The following is a 24378-nucleotide window of genomic DNA, read 5'->3' on the forward strand; positions in this document are numbered from 1 at the left end:
GAAAAGATTTATTTGCTAATCATTTGTATTTCACAGTATCATGAATAAGAAGAAGTTACAAGAGGTTCAAGAAGCCCAAAGGAGTTCAATGTTACAATCACAGAGAACTATAATTCGGTCGATATTGTGAATTAACTAGAGACAGTTACATAAAACACTGTAATAACACGGAAATAAAATGCTTCGTCGATTTTTCATCGAGCTCAAAAATGCCATGATTGGAACGCCAAAATAAAACGCAGTTTCTACTCTCGTGCTTGTACTTGTACGTATCTCCCTTCCTCTATTCGAATTATAGACAATTCATAATTAAAATATCACAATTTTCACTTCCGTTTACTCGTCTAACGTGAACACTTTGGCACTTCCATTCTTTATTACTTTCCGACTTGAATACAACCTTACAGGTGCAGCCGAATTTTATCTTTCTCTCTTTTTTTTTTTTTACATATATCTACATGATGTAATAAAGCATAAATCGCTCCTTTGATTCTTATTCGCATTCCGATGAATGTGAATACAGTTTTCTCATACCAAAAAATTTGATAAAAAGCCGATTGCTTGTCCGTCAGTCTTGCCAGCTTCCGATTAAAATCGATCCTTCAAAATTTTAACAAAATTTTTTCCACAAAATTAAATAAATAAATGAATAAATGAATAAAAAAATTTTTTTACCAACTTTACACCTATGTCCTATCGGAAAGTATTACGGCCAGCGTAAAAAAAATTACAATTTAAATTAGTAAATAAAAAAATACAATTTGACGAAGATACATAATATTGTTGCTCTGCATATATATATATATATATATATACACACACACACACACATATACAGGATGTTTGATTGCTGTATCACATATCAATTAAAAAAATATATGCGGATGCACAGTTATTCATGAGTTTTTATTATTTTCTCATTAATTATTGCAAAAATCGCAAAAAAATGATTTTTCAATTCAGTTTAACCCTATTTATTCATGAGAAGTGATATGACAATTACTAGACACCCTGTATATACAAAAGTGCACATATCTACAAAATCAATAAATTATAAAATTGTGATACATTTAAATGAACTAAACATTTGAATATTTATATATCGCGTAATCAAAAACAGTCATAATGATAACGTTCTCCAATTATCCCCGGGAGATTCGGATCAATTTACACTCATAAAAATTCGCCCATGGCTGCTGCGGGCTCTTGATACTTGGTGCCACAGGCAACTTATATATGTATGTATGTATGTATGTATGTATGTATGTATATATATATATATATATATATATATATATTTATATATCAACAAATATATTACTATAATTTATATATTAACAAAAGTTTCGCGCGCATTTCCTTTTCAAACATCTCAAAAAAAAAAGAGTCCAATGATTTGTTACATTTTTAAGACTACCCTAATATCATATACATATACAGATATGAATTTATTCTACTTTTTACAATAAAGATCTATTGTTAAAATCTGTAGAATCTTTTGGATAAAACGGAATATCTCTTGTTTGGCAGGTAAAAGAATTTGGAAAGATACTGTCATGGTAACATCGCGATGTTAATGATAACGATGGCAATAACAGTTGACAATGTATGCAAAAGTTCATGATATTTTACTACAAAATTTTTTATTTACACACTTTAAGAATGTATCATATATCAAAATGTTGACAAAGGCATAAAAATTAAACTCTTCTACCAAGCGTATTTAGAAGATATATTTTGTTTCAAAATTATTAATTTAATATATATTATTATTTTTATATTTCATTTACGTTTAACTTATCTGATATCTTATCTGATAATAATAACTCAAAATTTTCTTACAAACTATTAATTATTTTGGTTTACTCAATATTACAATATTGATTTACAATATTAAAAACCAATTATTTTTATATTTAAAATTCTTTGTCCAAATTATTTTATTCAAATATATTTATTCGCTATTCCAAACAATATAAATATAAAAAATATACTTTCGTTAAATTTCGATATTTTTTGCTACTTTGTATAGTTGATACATCCTTTCGCATGTTTTTTCGTAGTAAAACTTCACGCTTCTCCGCTATCTAATGATGACAACAATGATGACGATTATGATGATAATTATGATGAACGCTATAGAGGATGTCCCAAAAACTGGCAGTTTCTCTCAAATGTTATATGGAAGGTATTGGAGAAGCTGAGAATTTTGGAAGACAATCACCATACCAAATGAATAAGATTACCAAATGAGTAAGATTTGCAATAATCTAAAGAACTCTTCTTAAATATTATATATAATGAGACTATTTTCATCAAGTTCATCTTAACGTAATACAAAAAATTATTGATACATTGACATTGCAGAATCCTAAGTTTATATTAGTATATTGGAGTATATTGGAGATTCAAGATTGCAAACTGAAGATTAGACAAATCTAATTTGATGAATAACTTTGCCCATAAGCTTACTCCATTTTGTTTTATTTGATTAAATTTCTAATTTCCAAATTAATATATAAAAATGATGCTCTCGAAATTGTCAAAGATTAAAAAAGAGGAATAAAGGACAAATGAGAAGTGCGCTTCAACTCTCATTAGCCCTCTTTTTTTAATTTTCTAATTTCCAATTCACGATTCTTAATGTTCAACGCGTTATGTAATATGAGCCTTCGAAAGGAAAAGAGTACGTAAGAGTAATTCTGGGACACTCTGTATAGGTAAAATTCTTTTGTTTAGTAGTTATATAACGTATAGATACTATGTGTGTGTGTGTGTGTGTGTGTGTGTGTGTGTGTGTGTGTGTGTGTGTGTGTGTGTGTATATTTGTGTGTTCGTGTATAATAACTTTACTTGCGCACTTGAATATTTTCCTCTATTTTTTTTTTTCATAATACTTAATTTTCATCTGAAGATCCGCTAGAACTTTCTGGCATGGTGTTGAACCAATTTTCACGAGCTCCGGTAATCCTAAATATACAAAGACACTTTGAAATTTTCGTCCAGAGAAAAATTATTTTCCTTGTGCAATCAATTCTTTATGTGAACATCAACCAAAATATTTCTACGCTTAAAATAACAAATGTAAAAAAAAATTTTTTTCACAATTTCATTACTGAAAATATTATACAAATGAACAATGGTGCCTACCTTGTACGCTGGCGTGTACTTGTCGGCAGTGTAAGTGAAGTTCTATAATACTGTGGTGTGGCACTTGATGCTGCTTCGTCCGGTCTTCTATGCAATGTCATGGTTTCGTGGAGAGATGTAACTATCTCATCCTCGTTATCCAGGTAATAACGAGAACCTGTCGCGCTCTTGCAATTCTCGCACTCGCTCCGATAATCGTCCGTGTCGTCATGTAAGGTTGGTAACGCTTGCATGCTGCAGGTACACGTCACCGATTCGAAGCTGCCGCTCGCGTTAATCTCGTTAGCTACGCTTAGCGAAGGCTGCAGTAGACAAAAAAATCATGATTAATAAATGTCTCAATTTATGATTTATATTACAACAAATTGCATGCTTCCATACCGTATAATCATGAGTTCTCTCGGATATGTCTGCCGTATCTACCGCATACGCTTCGGATTGCGCTAGACCGGACGCTGATGGTGCAGGAGTGTCCGTATAAAACGTGTCTGAATCTTTGGTACTTTTATAATTGCTTGAAGCTGCGACCGCAGTCGCGGATAGCTGTGCAGGATGCGACAGGTTTTGGGACGCCGCGATACTGCTCGGTGATAAACGGAGGTAGTCCCTCGCCGAGCAATCGGTTAAGACGTCCTTCGCTCTACTGGCAACGCAGGTCAACGTTCGCGGAATCGTGCGATGGGAAGATACATCTGAATTCGACAGAGTCGCCGATATCGTGAACGCACCACCGATAGTGCCACCATTACTACTACTACTAGCTGCACTACCACCAGCATTGCCGCTGCCGCCGCTCTGACGCGAAAAGATCGTATGCTGACGATAGCTCTTAGGTATAGTGGAATGCGATATCGGTAGCAGCGGTTGCGTGCTGGTACCAGACAGTGTGTTGACTCCAGGATGTTGACTATCGTTAAAACTCGTCATAGCGACTGATGCGACCGGTAGATTCTCGTATGTATTCGTTCCCATTGTGAAACTCGTAGTCGACGTGCTCGTGTTCAGACCGACGGTGGACGTCGCGCTGCTCTGGCTTATTGGTCGATAACCAGCATACGCGCCGGGACTAGACAACGGTCTGCTTGACGAAGATGTCAAGGGCGTGTGTATGTTATTATCATTGGACGACACCAGCGTGTTCGTGGGCAAGTGGTTCTGTGTATCCGCAACAATCGCTACGCTCGCATGATTGTTCGCATTCGGCATGTAATTGTCGGAAAAATTCATCGAGAGCAGCGTGTGCGGATTCATTGACAGCAACGCTTGTTCCGCCCTCGCGGCCGCGATCGCTTCTTCATAGGGCGGAGGTGCCTCGCCGCGTGGAAAGTAATTGCTGCCAGGTGGTTTCCATAATGAGTAACCTGTCCCGCAAGGTATGTCGTCCATAGGAACTCCGTGAGGGGCTCCTTCCAAATATCCTATGTTACCTAAGTTTCTTTGGTCCTCTCCAAGTTGTCTGTTGTCTCGACCTGCCACACAAACTGGCATGCAACATACATGTTTATCATATCCATTTCTATGAAGAAAGTAGAGATCTTGAGAATATTAAATAATACAGCATTTATTGCTGCGGATAACTAGCTAATCGGATTTTATTCACATTTGATATATTCCTGATATTAATAAACATCTTAAAATTCTATAACAAAATTATTGTGTGAAAAATATTACTTTAGCTGATAATTATTTATATTCTAATTACATAATAACAATATACATTTCGTTATTTCTTGAGAAATCTGAAATTTTTGCAAGATAAAAGAATCCATAACAAAAATATTGCATTACCTTGTATTTTACGTTGTCGTAGACGGTGTATCAGAAAAAATAACAAACTCAATGAAAATATCGCTGTCACAAAACTGGCGGCTGATCGTAGACCTATGTCATAATTCGCGTTGCCATCTATTACGTTAGTCCCCGTCTCGTCGATCTTATCATTAGATATCGGTGACAGTGCGGTTTCGTCCAAGCAAATGAACTCGCAACAGGTATTACCACGTCGAAAAGACTTGCAATTCTCCTATTATAAAAAAATAAATGTGATATAAAACTACCATTCACAGCTTTGCCAATTCCATTGATTGCAAATCTAAATGCTTATTGTAATAATAGGAATGCAATAAGATTTATTGTAATGTTATTACGTACTTCGAGAAACTTGCAGATAAACGCTTTACACCACTTTGGATTGCCATTATCACAAACGCAGAAGGTACACGGTTCAGGTCCAGGGATATAATGATAGCCACTTTCATAAGAGTGTCCATGTTGGTCCTTGCAAGCAACTCCACTTTCTGCATGTACTGTAAATATTAATGTACCCTTCTTATCGAGAGAAAAAAATAAAGTATGAAAAGGAAAACTTCACAGTCTCTCATATAACACACGATTATTTATTTTCTTTTATCTCTTCATGTTAAAATTTCTTTGCTAATTAGCTACCAAATAAAAAATGTTAAATATAATATATTCAATATAAATTTTCAATTTTATTCCGATTTCTGATATTGAGATTTCATTTCGTGCACAGATTGTTGAATATAGAAAAATATACGGTGATACTTTAGCAATTAACAAATCAGCTGATCAAAATTGAGAATTATCAAAAATAACATATCATTCAAAAATCTTGATTGGTCAATCATTTGCTTACTATTTATACGGCAAAGCTAAGTTTTCCAAGTTTTTTCTGCTCATTATTTAAGTTTTACTACTTATTTTTTTATATGTCACTAGCCTCAATCTAGATTCAATCCGATTCAATTTGCGAAGTAAATGCGGGCATCTCGATGCCCGAGAAAATGCACAGGTATGTCGCACGCACGCACGCACGCTAGCACACACATACACACACACACGCGCGCGCGCGCGCGTGCACTTTTGTGCACACGACGTATGTATATAGAACCTGCCCCATTTTTCCTGACAGCCCTCGGAACATTTGACTTTCAAGCGCGAGACACACGCGGAGCACAATACACAGCGGCGACGGCAATCGATGACGCTATAAAAATAAAAGGAGCAACGGAAGATGAGGGTGAGGATGCGCGCGTGCCGGGAACGTGGATGGCAAATGAACTCACCCTTGAGGCGAGTGAGGGTGAAGGTGAGGACCGCGTAACCGAATAGGTTACCACCGCCGTTGCTGCTGCTGCTGCTGCGCCTCATTCTGCATCTGTTATCTCATCATAGCTCCGGCGTGCTCCGGGGACGCCCGTGAGATCCTTCTCCTCCTCCTCTTCCTCCTCCTCTTCTTCCTCTTCCTCTTGCTCCTCTTTCGTTCTCGTTCTCTCCTTCTTCTCTCGTCCTTCTCTTCCTCGTCGATGAAACGACGATCCTCGAGATCTCGATTGGCGTCACACGACGTACTGTCGTCGTGCTATCACCCGTCGACGGCACCGCCGCATTTCACCTCGGAAACCGTGACCACAGACAGATCGCCGCGGGAGTTTTTTCTATCCCGCGGAGAATTCACGCGCGCGCTGGCCTCGCCGCCTGGCAACTACATTCTCCCCGCACCGTGTGACGTATGTACCGTGTGCGTACGCGCGCGCGGCCGCTGCCGATCCGCCGAGAACTCGGGATACGCGGCCCCTCAGATCGCGGAGAGAAGGGGAGGGAGGGCACGATCACCGCCTCGAGGGCATCCGCCGACGAGTGATGGTTGCGCGAACGATTCCGCAGCGCACCGACTCCTGGAATGATCGATTAACGAACAAACGGACGGACCGTCGCCATCGCGAGCGAAATGCCACGGCGGCGGTAGCGTCATCTTCGGTCGGTCATCAGAAGACCACCGACGAGATGATGATGTACTGGGAATAGCAGGAAGGATGCTTTTTCGATCGCAGTGCAGCGAGTTTTGATCTCTCCGGGAACGATTAATGACGTCATCTGCCTTTGGGTTACTTGAGTTACCAAATTGATTACAAATATATTTAAAGAGTTAGATATTCAATATTTCAGAAAAATACTGAGATGACAATTATATTCTGCATTACATGAAGAAATTTCGATATGTTTAAGATAAATATGTATAAATGTATTATACATTTATTATCCATTTTTATCAATATAAGTTATAACTTTAATCTCAATTTAATTTTTTATCTTCTTCTAATTCTTGGAACTAAAAAAGATAAAAAGTAAGTTAGTTAAACCAAAATTAAAATTAATTTACATTGGTAAGAGAGTTACATTTATTTTCACTAATTTAATAATTCGATAGATCGATGGATCGATATGTCACTTAACATTTTTTATCATTCGAGATGTGAAGAAATTTAAAGATTCTCTTCTAGACGTTGCGAAATTTACAGTTAAAGAAATGTCTCATTCTCGCATATAAATAATTCAACGTAGAATGTTTCCAAATTTCCGTGTTTGTCAAAAACAGGATGAATGCCGAATTTAATTCTAAGCAATTCTGAATAAAAAAATGAGTAAGGACACATTGCTATTCGAATATTCAGAGTCATGGAAGTTGAATAAATAGTTTTTTTTTTTATTTATTCAGAACTCGCACGTGAAAAAAACGCGATTATGATCACAAATAACATCAAGAGAATCGATGTTATGAGGTCGAAGATCGCCAAGGCCGAACAAGATGACGTTTTGGAAGACAATCCGCGATCAAAAAAAATGTTCAAAGAAAAATCATGTTCAAAGGTATTAGCATCGAGAATTGCAAAAATAAAATAAGAATATAAAGAATAAAGAAATATAAATATATTAAATATATATATATATATATATATATATATATTAAATATATATATATATTTAAATTAATATTTTATTTTAAATTTATATATTATTAATAGGACAAAATTTGCAGATTTTATTTGATTTTATTTTCCATTTGTATTTTTTTATATTTCTACCGATATAATTTGTAGCAAACAGAACTTTGTAAAATCTACTTTCTCTCGAGAGAGAATAGATTTAACTTAAATTTGAGATTGTTAACTTCGTTAAGCCAGTACATAGAAACAGAAATTATAAGCTGAAAACTTAAGCAATAAGCAAATTAATCAAGAATTTTAAAATATAATCTTGCGTTTTCGATAATTCACAAAACTTAGTTAATTGATTTGCTTATTTACAAAAATCTCACTGCTCATATTTCTCCGTATGCCATATTAATTACTAATCTCTTGCTTCGCACAGCGCAATGCACCGCGAGTATTCACCGAGCAACTTATGTCAATCCGGATCAAGGAACTGGCACAGCCGACGAAGCAACGCGCGTTGAACACTCTGAAGGAGAAAGGGATGATATTGCCGCCGATGTTCGTGGATAATCTTACCAGGATCGTCAGGGCCAGGTCCTACCTAACTCCGGAGTAACGTGTCGAATTTCGAGTAAATTCTGGGAGATTTAATTCAAGCGCAAACCAAAAATTCCGTCGTTTCTCCGTAGGGAGGCCGCGCAAATTCGCCGGGACGAACGTGGAATGAGAAAGGCAAGGCGACTTCCGCAGCCGCTCGCCAAGAAACCGGGAGAGATCGCGAAGGAGATTGCGCGAGCGACGATCCTGGACAGAGATGCCACGATGTGTCAGTACTTGACGGCTGAACTCTTTGTCAGAAGCATTCTGGGATATCGACGGGAAACGCAGAAGAGACACGTCCGCGAGATCGCGAACGTGTTAATGAGGCGTTTAACGTCTCTCGTCGAACGCGGGGACGTGAAAAACGGCGACCGTGCGACACAGCAGTTGCAACTTTTGGCGGATATAGTAGCCACTTGGATGGATGAGGTGCTTGTCGAAGTTGCCGATATGCGTGAGAAAACTTTGGAGGAATATTCCGAAACAAGACAGATGAAAACGATGGATGTGGACGATGATAATGAAACAAATGAGAAAATTGAAGACAGAGATGACGAGGTAAAAGGAAAGCAAGCAGGAGAAGAATTTGAAATGAAAAATCTGAACAATATGATTCAAATTTGAATAATCCGAAAAATTTGAAGAAAGAAGGAAATGAAGAAGAATAAATGGAAGAGAAAAAGAGAAAGAAATAGTAAGGGAAAAAGCGTGAGAAAGAAACCAGATGAATGAAAGAAAAACAAAAGAGGATGTGAGGAATATTAAATAAAAATAAATGTAAAATAATAAAAAAATAGAAAAAAGAGAGAACAAAGAGGAAAAAGCAATTATAGAAAAATACAAATAAAGAAATGAAAATCTGTTAAATTTCAGAAATCGTTATATTAAAAAAAGTAAAATATCATACAAAGTGCAATATAAATTTTATATAAATTTTTTCTGTAGCGACTTCATTTGCGTATATATAAACACTTAAAGATCGATAAAGCATTTTAACACAGGAAACATAGAAGACGGGCATTTTCGATAACTGCTGAATTTCTATATCTGTCCGAAAATGAAAAATTCGCAATTTTTGTATAAAAGCACTTCGCACTCTTAAAATGTTTAAATATATAAAACGCACTTTACAAATAAACATCTATTGGCACATCTATCGAGAACAATGCAAAAGTGCTATAAATGTTAATTCAGAATAGGATCCTCTGTCTTTATCAGTATTGATATTTTTATTCCAAATGCGGAATGTGGACGCGCATATACACGCATACATTGGTATACGCGTCGCGGCGCCTGCGCAGCTCACCGCGCAGGCGCTTGCGACTTCGCGACCGCGATGACGCATGCGGAGCGCGCGCATACCACGTGAGGTGGTGGTGTAGCACGCGCAGAGCGGAGAGCTCCATGGCCGCGGTAGCGGCGGCGGCGGCGGCGGCGGTGGTGGCGGCATTTGGCGGCCTGGCCACACCGTGCGATACACGTAGCGTCGGCTGAGTGGCGAGCCTCGTAATATACATAGATCTCGCGTGGCGCTCCCGAACACTTTGGGGGACCGTCGCGTGCCGTCGACTCCGTCTGCCTCACACCCGATTATGCAGTATAGGCACGCGGTCGCGCGCCAGCAATATGAACGCGCTCCTACGTGTAATATTAGCGTTCGCGCATCTCTTGTATAGCCTGTACGTCGCGATCCTGTACGCTCGTGACGCGGTGTATCGCAAGTGCACGGACACCTGGTGCGTGAACACGACGGCGGAACTCGACACACTCGCGTGCACGCTCGCGAAAATCAAGAAGATACCCAGGCACCTGGTAATCGTGCTCGGACTGTGCGACGAGTCCGTCCTGGACTGTGTGCGTATAATTGGATGGTGCATTACACTTGATATACCTTACATCAGCTTCTTTGACCGTAATGGTAAAAAAATGATTTGGTATCACTATATTTGTATGTGAAAGCACTGCGAAAGTTTAAAAAAACAAGGGAAAGATCATCTTGTATGTGTATGTATATATATATATATATATATATATATATATATATATATATATATATACACTTTTTTTTATATATATATATACTTTTTTTGCGAATGCATATGAATTTATGTTGAAGACCTAAAGTCATTTGTCATTTGTCATATAAATTTATTGTACGTTTGACACGTGAGATGATTATAAAATGTTCTTGATACAATTTTTTGTCAAATACAATATCTTAGAGCGATTACACTCGGATCTGCCTTGCAAATTTTAAATTGTTCAAATTATTTCATACCAGTGAATATCAACTGACAATGATGTTACATCAATGTTATAATTTCTTGCTTGACAATATAATAATTATATAACATATGTATGTAACGATTATATTATTGAGTAGGAAATTATAATGTTGATTTATTGGAATGTTTATATTAAAGTTCTTCCAAGATTCTGGATGATCGTACAAAATGCTTTCCCTTATTACATATAACGACAATTACGAAAAAAAAGCTACCTGTATATCTCGTGAAATCATAAATCACTTAGAAAGATAATCATATCAGTTACTGTCACAAAATATTGCATTTTGCACATAGGCTACACCTTAGTTGCTTACTTAAGCTATAACTTTATTTATGTTTCGTTTTGCATTTGTTATTTCTCGAGGACATGTGTGATCGACTTATCAAATTCCTTGATAAGTTATAGCTATTTTATTTAATGGAAATTTAAATTTTTTATCATTCTTTGCTTTGAACCACATCATATTATCGATTCGTTATTATAACATTAATTTCTTTTGGTTGTCTCATTCGATTATTCCTTGTCATTTTCACTTCTAAGTTTCCGTGCGACAACGGCTGTTCATATAACATATAGATTGTAAAACTAAATTTGCTTATGCATGACTGGTCAGTATATTTCGAATGCACATGAAAATTTGCAAACGCTTTGCACAAATATCTTGGCATTGCAGTAACTTTCCACTCCATATCACTAATTTAACATAATATAATATAATAATCCATTAAGGAATTAATGTGTATTTTCATAAATATAAATTTATCTTTGTTGCAAGTGATAATACATACATTAACCTGTATGGCTAAATAATATTTATATGTTTATAATGACACATTACAAAATTATTTTGTTTATTTAACAATGCAAAATTATAGGTCAATTATAAATTATAGATAAACTGTAGGCAAAAATAAAATAAAAACAATTTACAAAAATATCCAGTGCAAAAATATGTAGTTTAATGCTATGCAAATTGAAGTTTTCCCAATTCATATTGTTTTCTCAGGTTTTATCAAGAAAAATGAAACTAAGCTTAAAGAAGAATTTGCGAGAAAGCGGCCTGACCTAGTAGAGCATATTGTTTGGAATTCATATGCAAAAGCACCTAGTCAAAATGGAGTAATTGGTAAAGTATATATTTTTCTGTTTTATTTTTTGATGACCTAATTAATCCTAAGAAAATTCTTCAAACAGCAGTTAGTAATGTTAATACATGCGTTTTCTAATCACATATGCATGCAGCTGTTGGCGAATAAATTTTCAGAAATAGTATGCAAGAAATACAATTTTGTGTCATGTTATGTAATTATTTTGCAGATAAAATGGTTATCATATTGAAACAAATGTTGTTATATTGGAACAAACTAAGTTCCTATTTTTTTCTCCAATCATTAGCATTCAACATTTCCGTGTCTCCTTGAAATAAACAATTTAGTTAGAAGTTCACTTAAACAATCGTATCTTTAAAAAAAAAATGCCGAGTAATAAGAATGTATGTTTTAATTACAGAAAGCAGGTTAAAAATAAACGTATCATTATTATCGGATATAGATAGTAAAGGGCAGATAGTAACGTTGACGCAGTCATTGGCAAAAGCCGTATCTTCGGGACGTCTAAATCCGGAAGAAATTACAGAGCAACTAATTACCGAAAAGTTACGTATGAAGGAGATGCCTGATCCCGATCTCGCTTTAATATATGGTTACACTTGTTCCACGCATGGTCTTTTACCATGGCACACGAGAACAACAGAATTTTTGTAAGTATATATATATATATATATATATATATATATATATATATATATATATTTGTTAATATCCGTAAAAGATCTGATTCTTGTCTTCTTAAATTAAAATAAAATAAAAATTTCTTTTTTTTTTTCAGAATGCTGCCGCTATGCGTCAATATCTCAGTGAAAGATTTCGTATATCTATTAGAAAAATATAGCAAATGTGTACAACGGTACGGTAAATGATATGTAATTATTTTTATTTATACAAGAGATATTGCGCGTTTCGATAAGAAGAAATAAACTACCATAAAGACTGAGCTTCTAATTATTTTACATACACTACAAGTGTAAAAATAAACTCTCGTGATTATCGAAGATATATTGATATGATGAAAGATATATATGTTAAAAAAATGATTTCGTAGAATTAGACAAAAGTGATGCATTTCCTTATTTTAATTCCAAGTCCACCATTTAGACTTTGAAACAAAAATTTAATCGAGATAGTGATATTCGTTACGTCATCATGTATATAAAAAAAAGAAATTGTTTGTTATATTTTTATTTTCACACAGGCGTAAAATTTGCTTTGCGTAATAAATGCAATTTTTTCACGTAATCTACATTAATGTTACAAATATATGTTTAATAGAGCGTTGCATGTTGCAATAATTATAAGGACGAACACTTACGAATATCTTACATAACTTGATGATAAAATGATAAAATGGTCAAATATAGTTTTGATAGCTTTACGAGTTCCTGATACCCAATGCTTGCTCCAACTCTGCTCGTTTTTGTTGCACTTTCGTGTAAAAGTAACGACATACGGCTTCTTGTGCCCAGGGTTGATAATAAAATTCAGCTCTCCGTTCTTCTTCCGGATTGCCGACAACATCAGTCATGGTCTTCAAGTCTCTAGTTTGCGAGATGATCCATTTATTGATAAATTGTTGTGGATCTTTGGCAAAACTTAAAAAGAATTCACGATTAGTCTTTAATTGATTAATCGTCTCAACGGTTTCATGAATTTTGTTGTCCAAACTTTGGATTTCCTGTTGACTTGCGGTCGACAACAAGAAATTATTCATTTGCGTCTTCAATGTGTCATCTACTTCCACATCAATGTCATAACATGCAGTTTGCTTCGTTTCCGTGCCTATATAATGTAAAATTTTAGTATCGGATACTTATAATCAAATTATAATTCATTTCAGTAACAACAAACTGTTATATCATTCGTAATCATTTTAAGATATATTAAGTTCATACATGAATTTGAAAACAATAATTTTTAACGTAGTATTTATTACAGATAAAGATTGTATTTTATTTACCTTCCACGCTTATAACGTGATTTATCACGATGGGATCAGGTGGATGCAATAATGGATTCAATCGTTGTGGTATCTCGGCGAATTTCATTCGCGGGCAGGCAAATATCTGTTCCAAGTATTTATCACAATTAATAAATTCTCTTTCGTGACTATCTTGGAGCTTGTGAGTTTTTATGTATTGCCAGAGTGCAGATATAATGACGGGCCGCGTCTGTGTGTGCACGCCTAATAATCGCGCTAATCTTGGGTCCAATTTAAACTGAAATATGATTAACAGAAATCGAGTTTAAAACCGACACAGATAAAATTAAATTAATCTTAAACTGAAATGCTTGATTTTATATAAAAAAAAGTTACCTGCAGTGGCTGATAATCAAGAAGAAGAAGGATTGTGCAGCGAACGTTTTTGTCACCTGGTCTTTTAACTTGAAATCCATCAGTTTCTTGAGTAGTCAGTGTACGATGCCATTCAACCAAATGATTGTCAGGACCATATAGATCCTTGTCCAATTCTATTACCAAACTTTTAAAGAAAGATGAGAATTTCCGTTTTACCTGCCAGAATCACGCAGCTATTATCATCGTTGAGCATATTTATATGTGAAATAATTATACACATTAATTTATTTTTTATTACAGTTATTTCATAATCCACCATACCTTATTAGGATCATTTTTAGTATCATCTAATAAACGTCCTTCAACTCTAAGTTCCCAAGATGCGACAGATCCTTCCTCTCCTTCACCTGCCTCTTTAGCTGGATAAAATGTGTTCGAGATAAAAATACGCAATTTTCGTTTTTGCTTCATAGGACGCTTTAAAGCCTCTTGAATATCGAGACGTTTTCGCATTATAGTAGCATCCAACTTCCTCTCGAACGCTAACAAGTCCATGTAGGCTTGCGACTCTGGTACCAAATCGCGCACTTTCTGAGGCAGTATTTTGTCTGCCAATTTCTTCTTTTTCTTTGATGTGGAATGTGAAAAATCACTGTTCCAAAAATACCTAAATGAGTTTATTCGAAAACCATAGACACAGAAATTACAAATAATTCTGTTAGCCTTGGGTTGCAGTGGTTGCCCTAATAAAACTCAGTTTCAAGCATAAATAAAAAGGTACTACTTAGACATACATAAGTTGTAGATAAGAATCATAATATATTAGAAATAACAGAAAAAAAACAAACATGCAAGAGTAAGAATGTATTTAAAAGAAGACAAGAAGCAGCTAATTGTTAAATTATACTATGAACAAAGGAATATAAAACTTATATATTAGATAAATATAAAGCATCCATTCTAAATTTTTTTTAGTGTTATACTTACGGCTTTTGTTGGGACATGGGAATACGTTGGTCTGCACTTCTTTTCCCAACAGGTGGCGTGGGCATTGGGCCTTGACGCATGTTTGAATAAGGCTGATTTGGTCGCATTATTCCACCAGGGCCAGGTCCTGCGTTACCCATCTGTGGTGGCGGCGTAAACCCAGATCTTTGTTGCATCTGCAAGAAAAATGGATTCATATATATTAAGAATTTATACATAATTCATAAAGTATAATTATTGTACATAATTATTATTATAAAAAACTCAATCTTTGTCGACTCTAATCAAGTAACAATATGACTATATGTTTACTGATTATGCACATGGAAAAAAAATATATTTACTGGGAAATTGGGCCCAGAATACTGGCGTAAATTTGGTGGTACTGATGATGGTGGATATCGCTGAGGTGGCGGTCCATTACTTCCTGTGTTTGGCACAGGGAATCTCTGTGCCATTTTGTCGTATTCTTTAAAGAAAAATGAAAGATTAACAAATCTTAAATATAACATTATCAAAAGTAAAATTATATGAAAGAAAAGTTAAGCAATATAATGTCAATATGCCAATAGATTCAAGCAGAGTACTGTGGCAGATTAACATCAGCACAATCAACTGGCAGATTCCATTTTATTACTGTTGGCATTATTGTTCTGTTAACAATATTTGCAGTGGTATTTTACAAGATCTAATTTTTAACAAAATTTTACAGATTTTTATAGCTTAACAGATTTTAACAGTATGTATATACTGTATGCTCGCGACTATGACACATACACACACACGCAACTATAAAAAAGTCAAAAATATATGGAACGTATTAAACGTCTGGAAAAATTAAGTATTACATATAATTCATAAATTTGTAACGCGACAATCATAATCAATACCTGATTGAGACGAATATAACCTAATATGAACAGAAAATTAATTCCTATCAATGTTGCACATCGTGACCATCAAAATGCGTTGTATATCAATGTAAGAAATTACGGAAAAAAAAGAATAAGCTCGTACTGAAAAGATACGCCAAATATGTTTGTATGTACCGTGAAGACGCGCAGAGATTTCAGATTAAGTATTTCACGCGGTACAACAAAACGGAGCCACTGCACTTCGTCTTGTAGAGTCGGAGCATGCACAAGACAATCTAATGAACGCTATTTAAGCAACACATTTACAAAAAGTATCACAAAATAACCTTGCAATGGCTTGGTGTTTAACTATGCCCCTTTACGCTTTGCTTTGTCTCTCCCCTTGGATTCGCTCGTTCACCTTCCTCTTTAGCTGTAGGGTCTCTATCTTTAGCAGATGGCGAAGATCGATCAATCGATGTTCGACTTGTCTTCTCGAATAGACATCGAATAGACATCCTCCCGTTCATGAATCGCTCGAAAATCATGAAAATTTACAACAGCCAATCACAGCCAATCGATGTGGACCAATCAATCAGAAAATTTTATGTTAAATTGGCAAATTAACATTATTTTTTAATATAGAATTGAATTTTAGCGAAAATTATTTGTCGTTGGTAATCTATTTTTCTAAAAAAATTAGTAGAAATCTAGGAAATAATCGAACCATTTTTATCAAGCTTCATTTCGAACAGTTTCATAATGTGTTCTTTTTTAGCTTATAGTTATCTCTAGGGACATAGACGGAGAAAGTATATTCAGTTTACTGTGATAGAACGGAAGTCGATGCCAGTCCTTGTCGAACATCGGGAATCTGTTTATCGCTTTCTTTTCTAAAAAATAAAGTGAACAGACGATGGCGCGGCTCGTCACAAAATCCACTGAATTAGTAAGACGTACGGACGATTTTTTAAACATTTTGTCGTTGCGCGAAGTTTTCTTCCACGATTATTTCAAGTGAAAATTAACCTTGCTCTTGCCCGTGTAGTATATTATGTAACGTTTATTTCTTATCAAATGTTCACAAAACAATTATTTTCGCATGTGTAAATCTATAATAAAAATGTCACATCGATATTTTTATATTTTAAATATTTCATCGATTGTTGAATTTTTCTTTTGAATTTTGTGTTTTGTTAAGGTTATGTCTCTTTGACAGCACAGAAATGAATATAACATTTTCATAAGTGATAAACGTACATACGTAAATTAATTATAAGATTTACTTAAAATTTACTTAAAATTTTATTATAAATATTCTTATTTTTTATATTTTTACTGCAAATGTAAATTTTTTTTATTCTGTTATAAATACATAGATTTGTAAGATTAGAGAGAAATAAATAATACATATGAATTGCAGTTGGTATTACTCAGGCAAAACCCATGCTGCAAGTATGGGCGCAGTATGCCAAAGTAGAACTGACACCACCCACATTCAAAGACATTTCTGCAATTCGCAGTGGATTCTCAAGATTGATCCACAGTGCACGGACCGGTCGTTATCGTGAAGTCACCGTGCGTGAGGCTATCATCAATACCTTAGTGGCTGCTGAAATATATTGCTGGTTCTATGTCGGAGAATGTATTGGAAAACGACATCTTATTGGATATGATGTATAAGTACTCTGTGTATTCAATCTCATATAGTTAATCCGTGTATAAATTATAGATTCGCTCATAAATATATAAAAGTATAAACTAGACATTTTTCTTTCAATAATTATTACAACTATAAAAAATTATAAATGGTGTGAATGTGTATAAATACTTTGGCTAATTTGAATTTAATCCCTACAAAAAATTCATCATTGAAATTTAAAGTAATCCATACTCCTTCAAAATATCAAAGAGATGGCATTTGTGATTGCAATAATAAATTTTTTTATTTCATTAAAAACATATTTATCATATAAACTTGAAAAATTATTGTTTTAACATATGCTGTATATATTGATGCATGCATATCGCAGTGGTAAAGTGAACACTCAATGGACGTGTAAGTTCTGTATTTACTTGTAGAATTTCTACGCATTCGTCAAAGAGAGGTATGAAATTCGGTGGTATACCATTCTTCTCGTTTCTGCAAACAGATCAGTATATAGACGCGCCTTGAAATGTGTTATTTAAGTCAAGATTTAATTACCCTAAAACGAAAACTGTCTTTTCCTTGAATGTTATCGACATCAGATCTACACTATCGGGTGTTTCTTCAACACCAATTAAGGACCATCCTGTCTTCTTTCTGTCCAATAAAAATTTTTGTAATTCATGCGATTTTACCTAGAGAATTTAAAATACCGTATATATTTTTTTTAACACAATCGTATATCCTGATTCCAATTGATAACTTGATAAAAAAATATTTAGAATCTTGCCCAAAAAAATATTTCTGAATTATTCTTAATATTTATTTTGAAAAATGAAAATTATGCAATGATTCACAAAAATGAGGTCTCCTTATGTCATGCTATTGAAAGTTACAGATTAACAACGTTTAAAACTGTGGACCCCAAAAAGAAGTTATTGAAATACCTGTATCATATTTAACCATTTATCAGCAGATACACTGAGATATTCAAGTTCTTTATTTTTTACGCAATCTGTATTCGTAACGATTAGTGCTTTAATTTTAAATGTCTCACATATTTTAGCAATATCATCTAAATTTGGTAGTTGATCGACTAAGGATGCTACAATTATTAAGCTTTTCTGTAATTCTATATCCACCGTATATATGAGCTCCTTAATTCCGGAAACATCGTCTAAATCTGGAGGTTTTGAGAGATCAATCTTTTGTTGAATATCATAATAATCCATCAGATAGATACGGAATTTTACTTTCAAACAATTCGCGTGTATTACTCGAAAACATAATTATTTTGTATCTTGCAATACATTTATTGCTTTTTTAATTTACCTGCAAATAACTCTGTTTGATGAGCGAAAGATTCAGTGTTAGACAGCAATGAATTTGTGTTATATAGCTGCAGAGGATGTCCATCTCTCTGATTAAATTTCAACTTCTTGAATACATCCGGACTAATCCACTCATCGAAACTCATATTAGTCAAACGCGGGAATTCATAGAAAATAGTCTAAAAATGTTAAAGAGTATATATGTATTCTGAGTATATATGTTAAATAGTGTACCATATTATCGAAATTAATTTCATTCTATCTTCGAAAATAAAGCAGCGTGTACCTGCAAGCTGTAATGTTCGATCGGATGAAAATGGGAAAAGTAAATATCATTCTGTATCCTGGCTGAACTTTTTGTCGAATTTTCTTGTTGCAAATCAATTACAATTGCTTGGTATATACATTCGTATTCTGATACGATTTTGTCGTCGTATGTTGACTTCATTAATTCATATAAACGTTTTAAAATGAACTATATATGGAAAAGAAATCATGATGAAAATAATATAGCATATGCAGATACGTTTGTTTTAATATTTGTTTGAAACTTTACTTGCCTGATTATAAATGCGTGCATTACATTGCTGCGCTAAGCAACATCGCACTATGTACGGCAGTGCTGTTTCAATAAAAATTTTCTGATTATCGTCTGACAAGAGTTTTGCAACATGGTAGACGATGCTTGCCAAAGAAATCGTACAGCTAGGTCGGTTTTTTATACTCTGAAAATATATGAGAGTGTACTGAAGATATATACTGGTTTATAGAATGCCGTGAAGCAAACAAGGAGATTTGAAAAACTTTTGTTATTATATTATTATAAAATTCATTTCTATTACTTTTTCGTAAAGTGACCACAGTTCCTCGTGCAGATCGCTATTCTTTATCAGGATTCGTATCATCAACCATTCCTGCATCAGTCTCACGCTAGAGTGATTACTTTCCGTATAAATAAAGTTACACAAGTTTTTGTATACCAGAAGAATAAATTTCTATAATCAGTTATTAATATTATAATCGAGTAAAAGACAATTTAACTAATCATAAGTTTAGCTTACTTTACTCAGGATTGGTTCCAGTATTAACAAAATTTGCATTTGTCTGTGTTGCAAGTTTTTACTTCGTACCAATGAATATATGATCTGCAACGTGAATGTTTCTCCGTACTTCGCTACTGGATAGCTAATTACTTTATGCAATAGTATAATCGCCTCTGCTCTAGTTGTGACAAAGTTATTATGATCTCTATTAACAGAACATCAATGCATATATCAATTATTTAGATTTACATATATCAATTATTTAGAATTTCTTTAAATAACGACAATGTATTAAAACTTTCCAATATGAATATCATGCTACATATCGATAAATACTTACGACGTAAAGATATTTTGGGAATAATACTTGTTCAAGTGTTTGGCAATAAACAAATGAGCATAATCAATTTTGGCATTACACTGATCTATAGCAAAATGAAAGAGACAGTCTGTTAATAGCGCTTCTAACTTCAGCGTATTGTCCACCTCCAAGTTTACCAGCCTTGAAAATATTATCGATTTTAATTTCGATAAAGAAATGACTTTGTTGCACAATAAGGTGAAAATATGCTGTAAAACAAAATTGATTCATAAGCGTTTAATATTAAAAAAAAAAAATGTATATATGCAACAACACACTCATCACACACGTATGGATATGGCGCGTGCGCGCGGGCGTGTGTACTAAGTGTTTTCGTATAAATTTCTTCGTGTTTTCGTATAAATTTCTGCCTTACCGTTTTTGTGAATTCTGCAGCATCTGGTAAACGCAAAAAATTATTACTAATAATAACTCCCATAATACTTTGCATCGCTGTCCAAAAGATATTATCCTTATTATTTTCCGTGATACACGTAAAACACTTTTCGAAAATAAATATTAAAATTGTATTGCTTCTATATTCATTATTATCCTTGCACATAAAATGATCAATTACTATTCCTAGTATTTTTGCAACTTCAGGTATGATTTTTAGCAGCCCAAACTCGAGAAACTGTTGCAGATAAGACAGCAACGTACCAACGGTAGTCTTCAATGTCTCTAAATTATTTACGAGATATTGGTACATAAGTTTCGAAAGGAGCAAGAGATATTCCGATACAATTCTTTCTCTTAAATTCCTCTTCGTTGTGATATTTTGACAAATATTCATCGACATCGACAATATATATAAAATATCTTCCGTGTAATCATTTAAACGGTCTACACGTACTTCCTGAGAGAGGTACAAGATGTGCAGTCCATATAGATATTGCATATTTACATTCGATTGTAAGTCTTTTACTAAATTTATACTTTCCCTTTGCAATCTTTCTATGTAACTCCGATGTGTGTCCCGCGTAACTTCCGCTGATATAAGATCAAGTGAATTAAGATGCGAGGATACAATATTTGTGTATTTCGTATAATCTTGAAACATCAGTTTCGTAGAGATTACTCTCATTTTGTTAATTAAAAAGCAAAACGTGGTTTCTATGTGTAACGATATGAATTTCAACGTGCCCTCACAATGGCCTCCTTTCGTGCCAATATCTATTAAATGGGATATGAATTCTGCTGCGTCGATGTTTTTGCGAATATAAAAACTCATGTTCCAAGTATGCAGTAAACTGTTTAACGATTCCATAGCGGAGCAATCACCCTTCTGCTGCTGGAATATTAAATTAGCATCGTATAATAAACATATCATCATCGCAAATGTCTTTAGACTTAGTCTTGGCATTTCTAGTCTCAAATATCCTGCACAAGTATCTATAAACTTTTCCGCCGCTGTGTCCGACAAAACACTTGACAGCCATGTTGTTATAATGTTCCAAGAATCGGTTTCTTTCGCGAGACAGGAGAATGTAGCTAGAACATCAGCAAGTAATGGCAAATCGTCTATTTGGCGTACGTAATTGCAGATCGCTCGCAAGAGTTCGATTTGACACGCGGTACTTGGAATCGAGGAAGACGAGCTCAGACTTTTTTCGACTAATAATTTAATGGCTTTCAATTCATCGGTTTCCCAAGCGCAATATTGTGCCTCCTTTGGTGAAATTATTCGTAACGCGTAGATCACGTAAAATATTGTTAAGGGCTCCCAGACAGTGTTTTTGTTAATGTGTCTAACAAATCTCTTAAATAGATAACTTTTCTGCGCCCGTTTGAAAAATTCCGTGAGTTCCCCCACAATTTCAGGGCAATCCTCGACGGACTGACACTCATAGAGGTGTGTGTTGTTTAGAGTATTTATAAAGATCTCGAGGAAGTGAACATCGAAAATGGCTTCGTCTAATTTAAGAACGTGTGCTACACCCCACTTTGTAACTTGAGTGCTCTCGTGCGTCAGAATCTTCTCAAAAATGCACCGCAACCACACAATGTCGAAGCAACTGCAGATATCGTGTTTCTTGTTCGCTTCTATTAGGTCTGTCACGTGAATTAAAGCTGGCATTACCAAGTCATCCTGTTCTTGTTCTAACGCTTTATATACCAAGAAGAATTTTTCCTTAACGCAGTCCATCGGCGGGGATATATCGATTTGGTCACAAACGAAAGGTGTAATTTTTTCCTTCATGCCTTTCGATGTTATTAAATTTGATCTGATACTTTCGTTCAAAGAATTGACCGCTGTTTTCATTATGTACAGAGCTTGCTTGCGGTATTGTGACGAGGACGCTCCTAATCCCTTTAATATTAAGGACCAGAATGCACGGTTATAATAAATATCATGTAGAACATAATTTGTGGAATCGAATGGTATAAAACATGTGTCTGTTATAGCACTTAGAATAGGGAGAATACGGCAATACGATACATTAGGTTGGGGATATACGTCGTGCAGGATATAATCCCACAATGGACGCACGATATCATCCCATGAAAAAATGTCTACTAATTTGGGAAATATCAAAGCCAATGTTTTCCATTCAGAATTCTTGTATGTCTCTATCCACGACTTCAAAATCTCTATATATGTACCACTAGGATTATACACATCTAGATCAACAGATCGCAAGCGCAAAAATTCTAAAAGATGTTCCATTATCTGCATATACATAATTCTAGAAGTGTCGTTCATCAGATAATCCTGATGCGAGCAAAGGAAGTTTTGCACAAATCCCACGCTGGAGCTGATATCAAAGTAGAGTACTATTTGCAGAATGACTATGTCACACACCAGCGAAATTTGCGACGAGCTTCGAAAACGATGTGGCGGAAAGATCGCCTTCATACTAGGAAAAATATCACTTACAGTAAGATTATTATCCGTTTCGCTTATTTCGCTCTGTTCTTTGTTTTGGCTGTGATATGTGGTTTGGTATCTGTAACATAAAAACATCTTGCGCTCCTCGAGATTATTTATATTTAACTCTTCCTTTGTTATCTCGTCATTGAAATCAATTATCTCTTGACGCAGCTGATCATTGCTTCTATTAACTGTACTTAATAAAAGTGTAATATTCGTTATTGGAAATTTCACATAACGATCATGTAGTTCACTCTTCTCGTTTATCTTGTTTGTTTCCATCGTAATCAATTAAAATTATTAACAAATCTACGATATATCTTAACGCAGTATCCGGTAATTTTCCGCGCTGTCTTTGTTCGCAAGTATTCTCAGTCTTATTCTGAAAGTATGTGGAAATTTGTAAAGTATAAGGAAGTCTCACATTTTCAATTACAAAATATCTACATTATCACAGTTATAAGAACATTTTCAATTGTAAAAAGCAAATTTTTACTTACTGTTATAAACTTAATTGCTTCTTTTCGATTCGTATTTATGAAATTCGTTACTTAATTTTTAAACGACAAGATTACGTGTGATGAATGTTTTGATTTCGTCGAACTTGTGATAGACCACGGGAATAAAGGAAAGAAAATTTTACCGTGCGGTAAAATGCTCTCTCAGGTCGAAGTGAAAAACAGGAAAGCAAAACAAGTTATGGATAACAGAAGGAGCACAAAAGTGTCATGCGTAGTAGCCACATTATTGTTCACTTTTAATGTTCATCAAGTTTAATTCTGTTTAATTTATTCTTTATATTTTCTAATTTTTAATACTAAAAAAAATATAATTAAATCTAGATTAAAGTTAATCTACATCAAACTGAATATATATGTCCTATTTCCTACACTCTCGGAATGAAACAAATTTATAATCATGGTTCTATAGAAATAGACAAATATACAAATATTCAAGTGCTCCGAAGCCACATCTTTCGATTCGAATCTGACTTTGATAATTTCGGAGGTAATTGAAGAATGTCTATGTTATCGACTAGTGATAGAAATTTATGATCGTTTAAATATTGTTTAAATGCTTTTTTTATTGTACAAGC

The 24378-nt window shown here is 34.5% G+C and overlaps 6 protein-coding genes across 11 annotated transcripts; 3 read left to right on the forward strand and 3 right to left on the reverse strand.

Moving 5' to 3' along the window:
* Positions 1 to 7: 7 nt before the first annotated feature.
* Positions 8 to 6885, reverse strand: LOC105426683 (uncharacterized). Of its 2 annotated transcripts, none has more exons than XM_089070363.1 (6): positions 6237 to 6885; positions 5302 to 5456; positions 4939 to 5173; positions 3532 to 4619; positions 3151 to 3452; positions 8 to 2970 (listed from the first exon to the last, which is right to left on the reverse strand). In XM_089070363.1, the coding sequence occupies exons 1-6, from the start codon at positions 6319 to 6321 to the stop codon at positions 2898 to 2900; spliced, it is 1938 nt and encodes a 645-aa protein (XP_088926489.1). In that variant the 5' UTR covers positions 6322 to 6885; the 3' UTR covers positions 8 to 2897. The 2 variants fall into 2 exon arrangements, with proteins under 2 accessions (XP_088926489.1, XP_088926488.1); XM_089070362.1 differs by having other exon boundaries at positions 3532 to 4631.
* Positions 6886 to 7155: 270 nt separating this feature from the next.
* Positions 7156 to 9309, forward strand: LOC105426618 (uncharacterized). The gene is made up of 4 exons (XM_011637916.3): positions 7156 to 7595; positions 7670 to 7821; positions 8323 to 8498; positions 8576 to 9309. Exons 1-4 carry the CDS (start codon positions 7592 to 7594, stop codon positions 9108 to 9110), a joined length of 867 nt encoding a protein of 288 aa, XP_011636218.2. The 5' UTR covers positions 7156 to 7591; the 3' UTR covers positions 9111 to 9309.
* Positions 9310 to 9466: 157 nt separating this feature from the next.
* On the forward strand, positions 9467 to 12827 carry Tango14 (transport and golgi organization 14). Its single transcript, XM_089070371.1, has 4 exons — positions 9467 to 10404; positions 11782 to 11901; positions 12285 to 12534; positions 12663 to 12827. The coding sequence occupies exons 1-4, from the start codon at positions 10113 to 10115 to the stop codon at positions 12751 to 12753; spliced, it is 753 nt and encodes a 250-aa protein (XP_088926497.1). The 5' UTR covers positions 9467 to 10112; the 3' UTR covers positions 12754 to 12827.
* Bap60 (Brahma-associated protein 60) lies at positions 12663 to 16535 on the reverse strand. Of its 4 annotated transcripts, none has more exons than XM_011637914.3 (7): positions 16375 to 16535; positions 15518 to 15642; positions 15174 to 15349; positions 14508 to 14838; positions 14205 to 14402; positions 13848 to 14106; positions 12663 to 13669 (listed from the first exon to the last, which is right to left on the reverse strand). In XM_011637914.3, exons 2-7 carry the CDS (start codon positions 15629 to 15631, stop codon positions 13263 to 13265), a joined length of 1485 nt encoding a protein of 494 aa, XP_011636216.1. In that variant the 5' UTR covers positions 15632 to 15642; positions 16375 to 16535; the 3' UTR covers positions 12663 to 13262. The 4 variants fall into 4 exon arrangements, with proteins under 4 accessions (XP_011636216.1, XP_011636214.1, XP_088926492.1 ...); XM_011637912.3 differs by having other exon boundaries at positions 14508 to 14853; XM_089070366.1 differs by lacking the exon at positions 16375 to 16535 and adding an exon at positions 16191 to 16331 and having other exon boundaries at positions 14508 to 14853.
* Positions 16536 to 16822: 287 nt separating this feature from the next.
* On the forward strand, positions 16823 to 17793 carry LOC105426615 (ATP synthase, subunit G). The gene is made up of 2 exons (XM_011637910.2): positions 16823 to 16983; positions 17451 to 17793. The coding sequence occupies exons 1-2, from the start codon at positions 16944 to 16946 to the stop codon at positions 17708 to 17710; spliced, it is 300 nt and encodes a 99-aa protein (XP_011636212.1). The 5' UTR covers positions 16823 to 16943; the 3' UTR covers positions 17711 to 17793.
* Positions 17794 to 17947: 154 nt separating this feature from the next.
* On the reverse strand, positions 17948 to 24280 carry LOC105426614 (tRNA (guanosine(18)-2'-O)-methyltransferase TARBP1-like). Of its 2 annotated transcripts, none has more exons than XM_089070361.1 (11): positions 23783 to 24280; positions 20787 to 23664; positions 20393 to 20619; positions 20068 to 20254; positions 19849 to 20001; positions 19567 to 19731; positions 19293 to 19481; positions 19008 to 19185; positions 18623 to 18858; positions 18234 to 18370; positions 17948 to 18170 (listed from the first exon to the last, which is right to left on the reverse strand). In XM_089070361.1, exons 2-11 carry the CDS (start codon positions 23562 to 23564, stop codon positions 18014 to 18016), a joined length of 4407 nt encoding a protein of 1468 aa, XP_088926487.1. In that variant the 5' UTR covers positions 23565 to 23664; positions 23783 to 24280; the 3' UTR covers positions 17948 to 18013. The 2 variants fall into 2 exon arrangements, with proteins under 2 accessions (XP_088926487.1, XP_088926486.1); XM_089070360.1 differs by having other exon boundaries at positions 20390 to 20619.
* Positions 24281 to 24378: the final 98 nt, after the last annotated feature.

Source organism: Pogonomyrmex barbatus, unplaced genomic scaffold, assembly GCF_055798465.1.
Source record: "Pogonomyrmex barbatus isolate J1 unplaced genomic scaffold, ASM5579846v1 scaffold10, whole genome shotgun sequence".
Classification (NCBI taxonomy): domain Eukaryota; kingdom Metazoa; phylum Arthropoda; class Insecta; order Hymenoptera; family Formicidae; genus Pogonomyrmex; species Pogonomyrmex barbatus.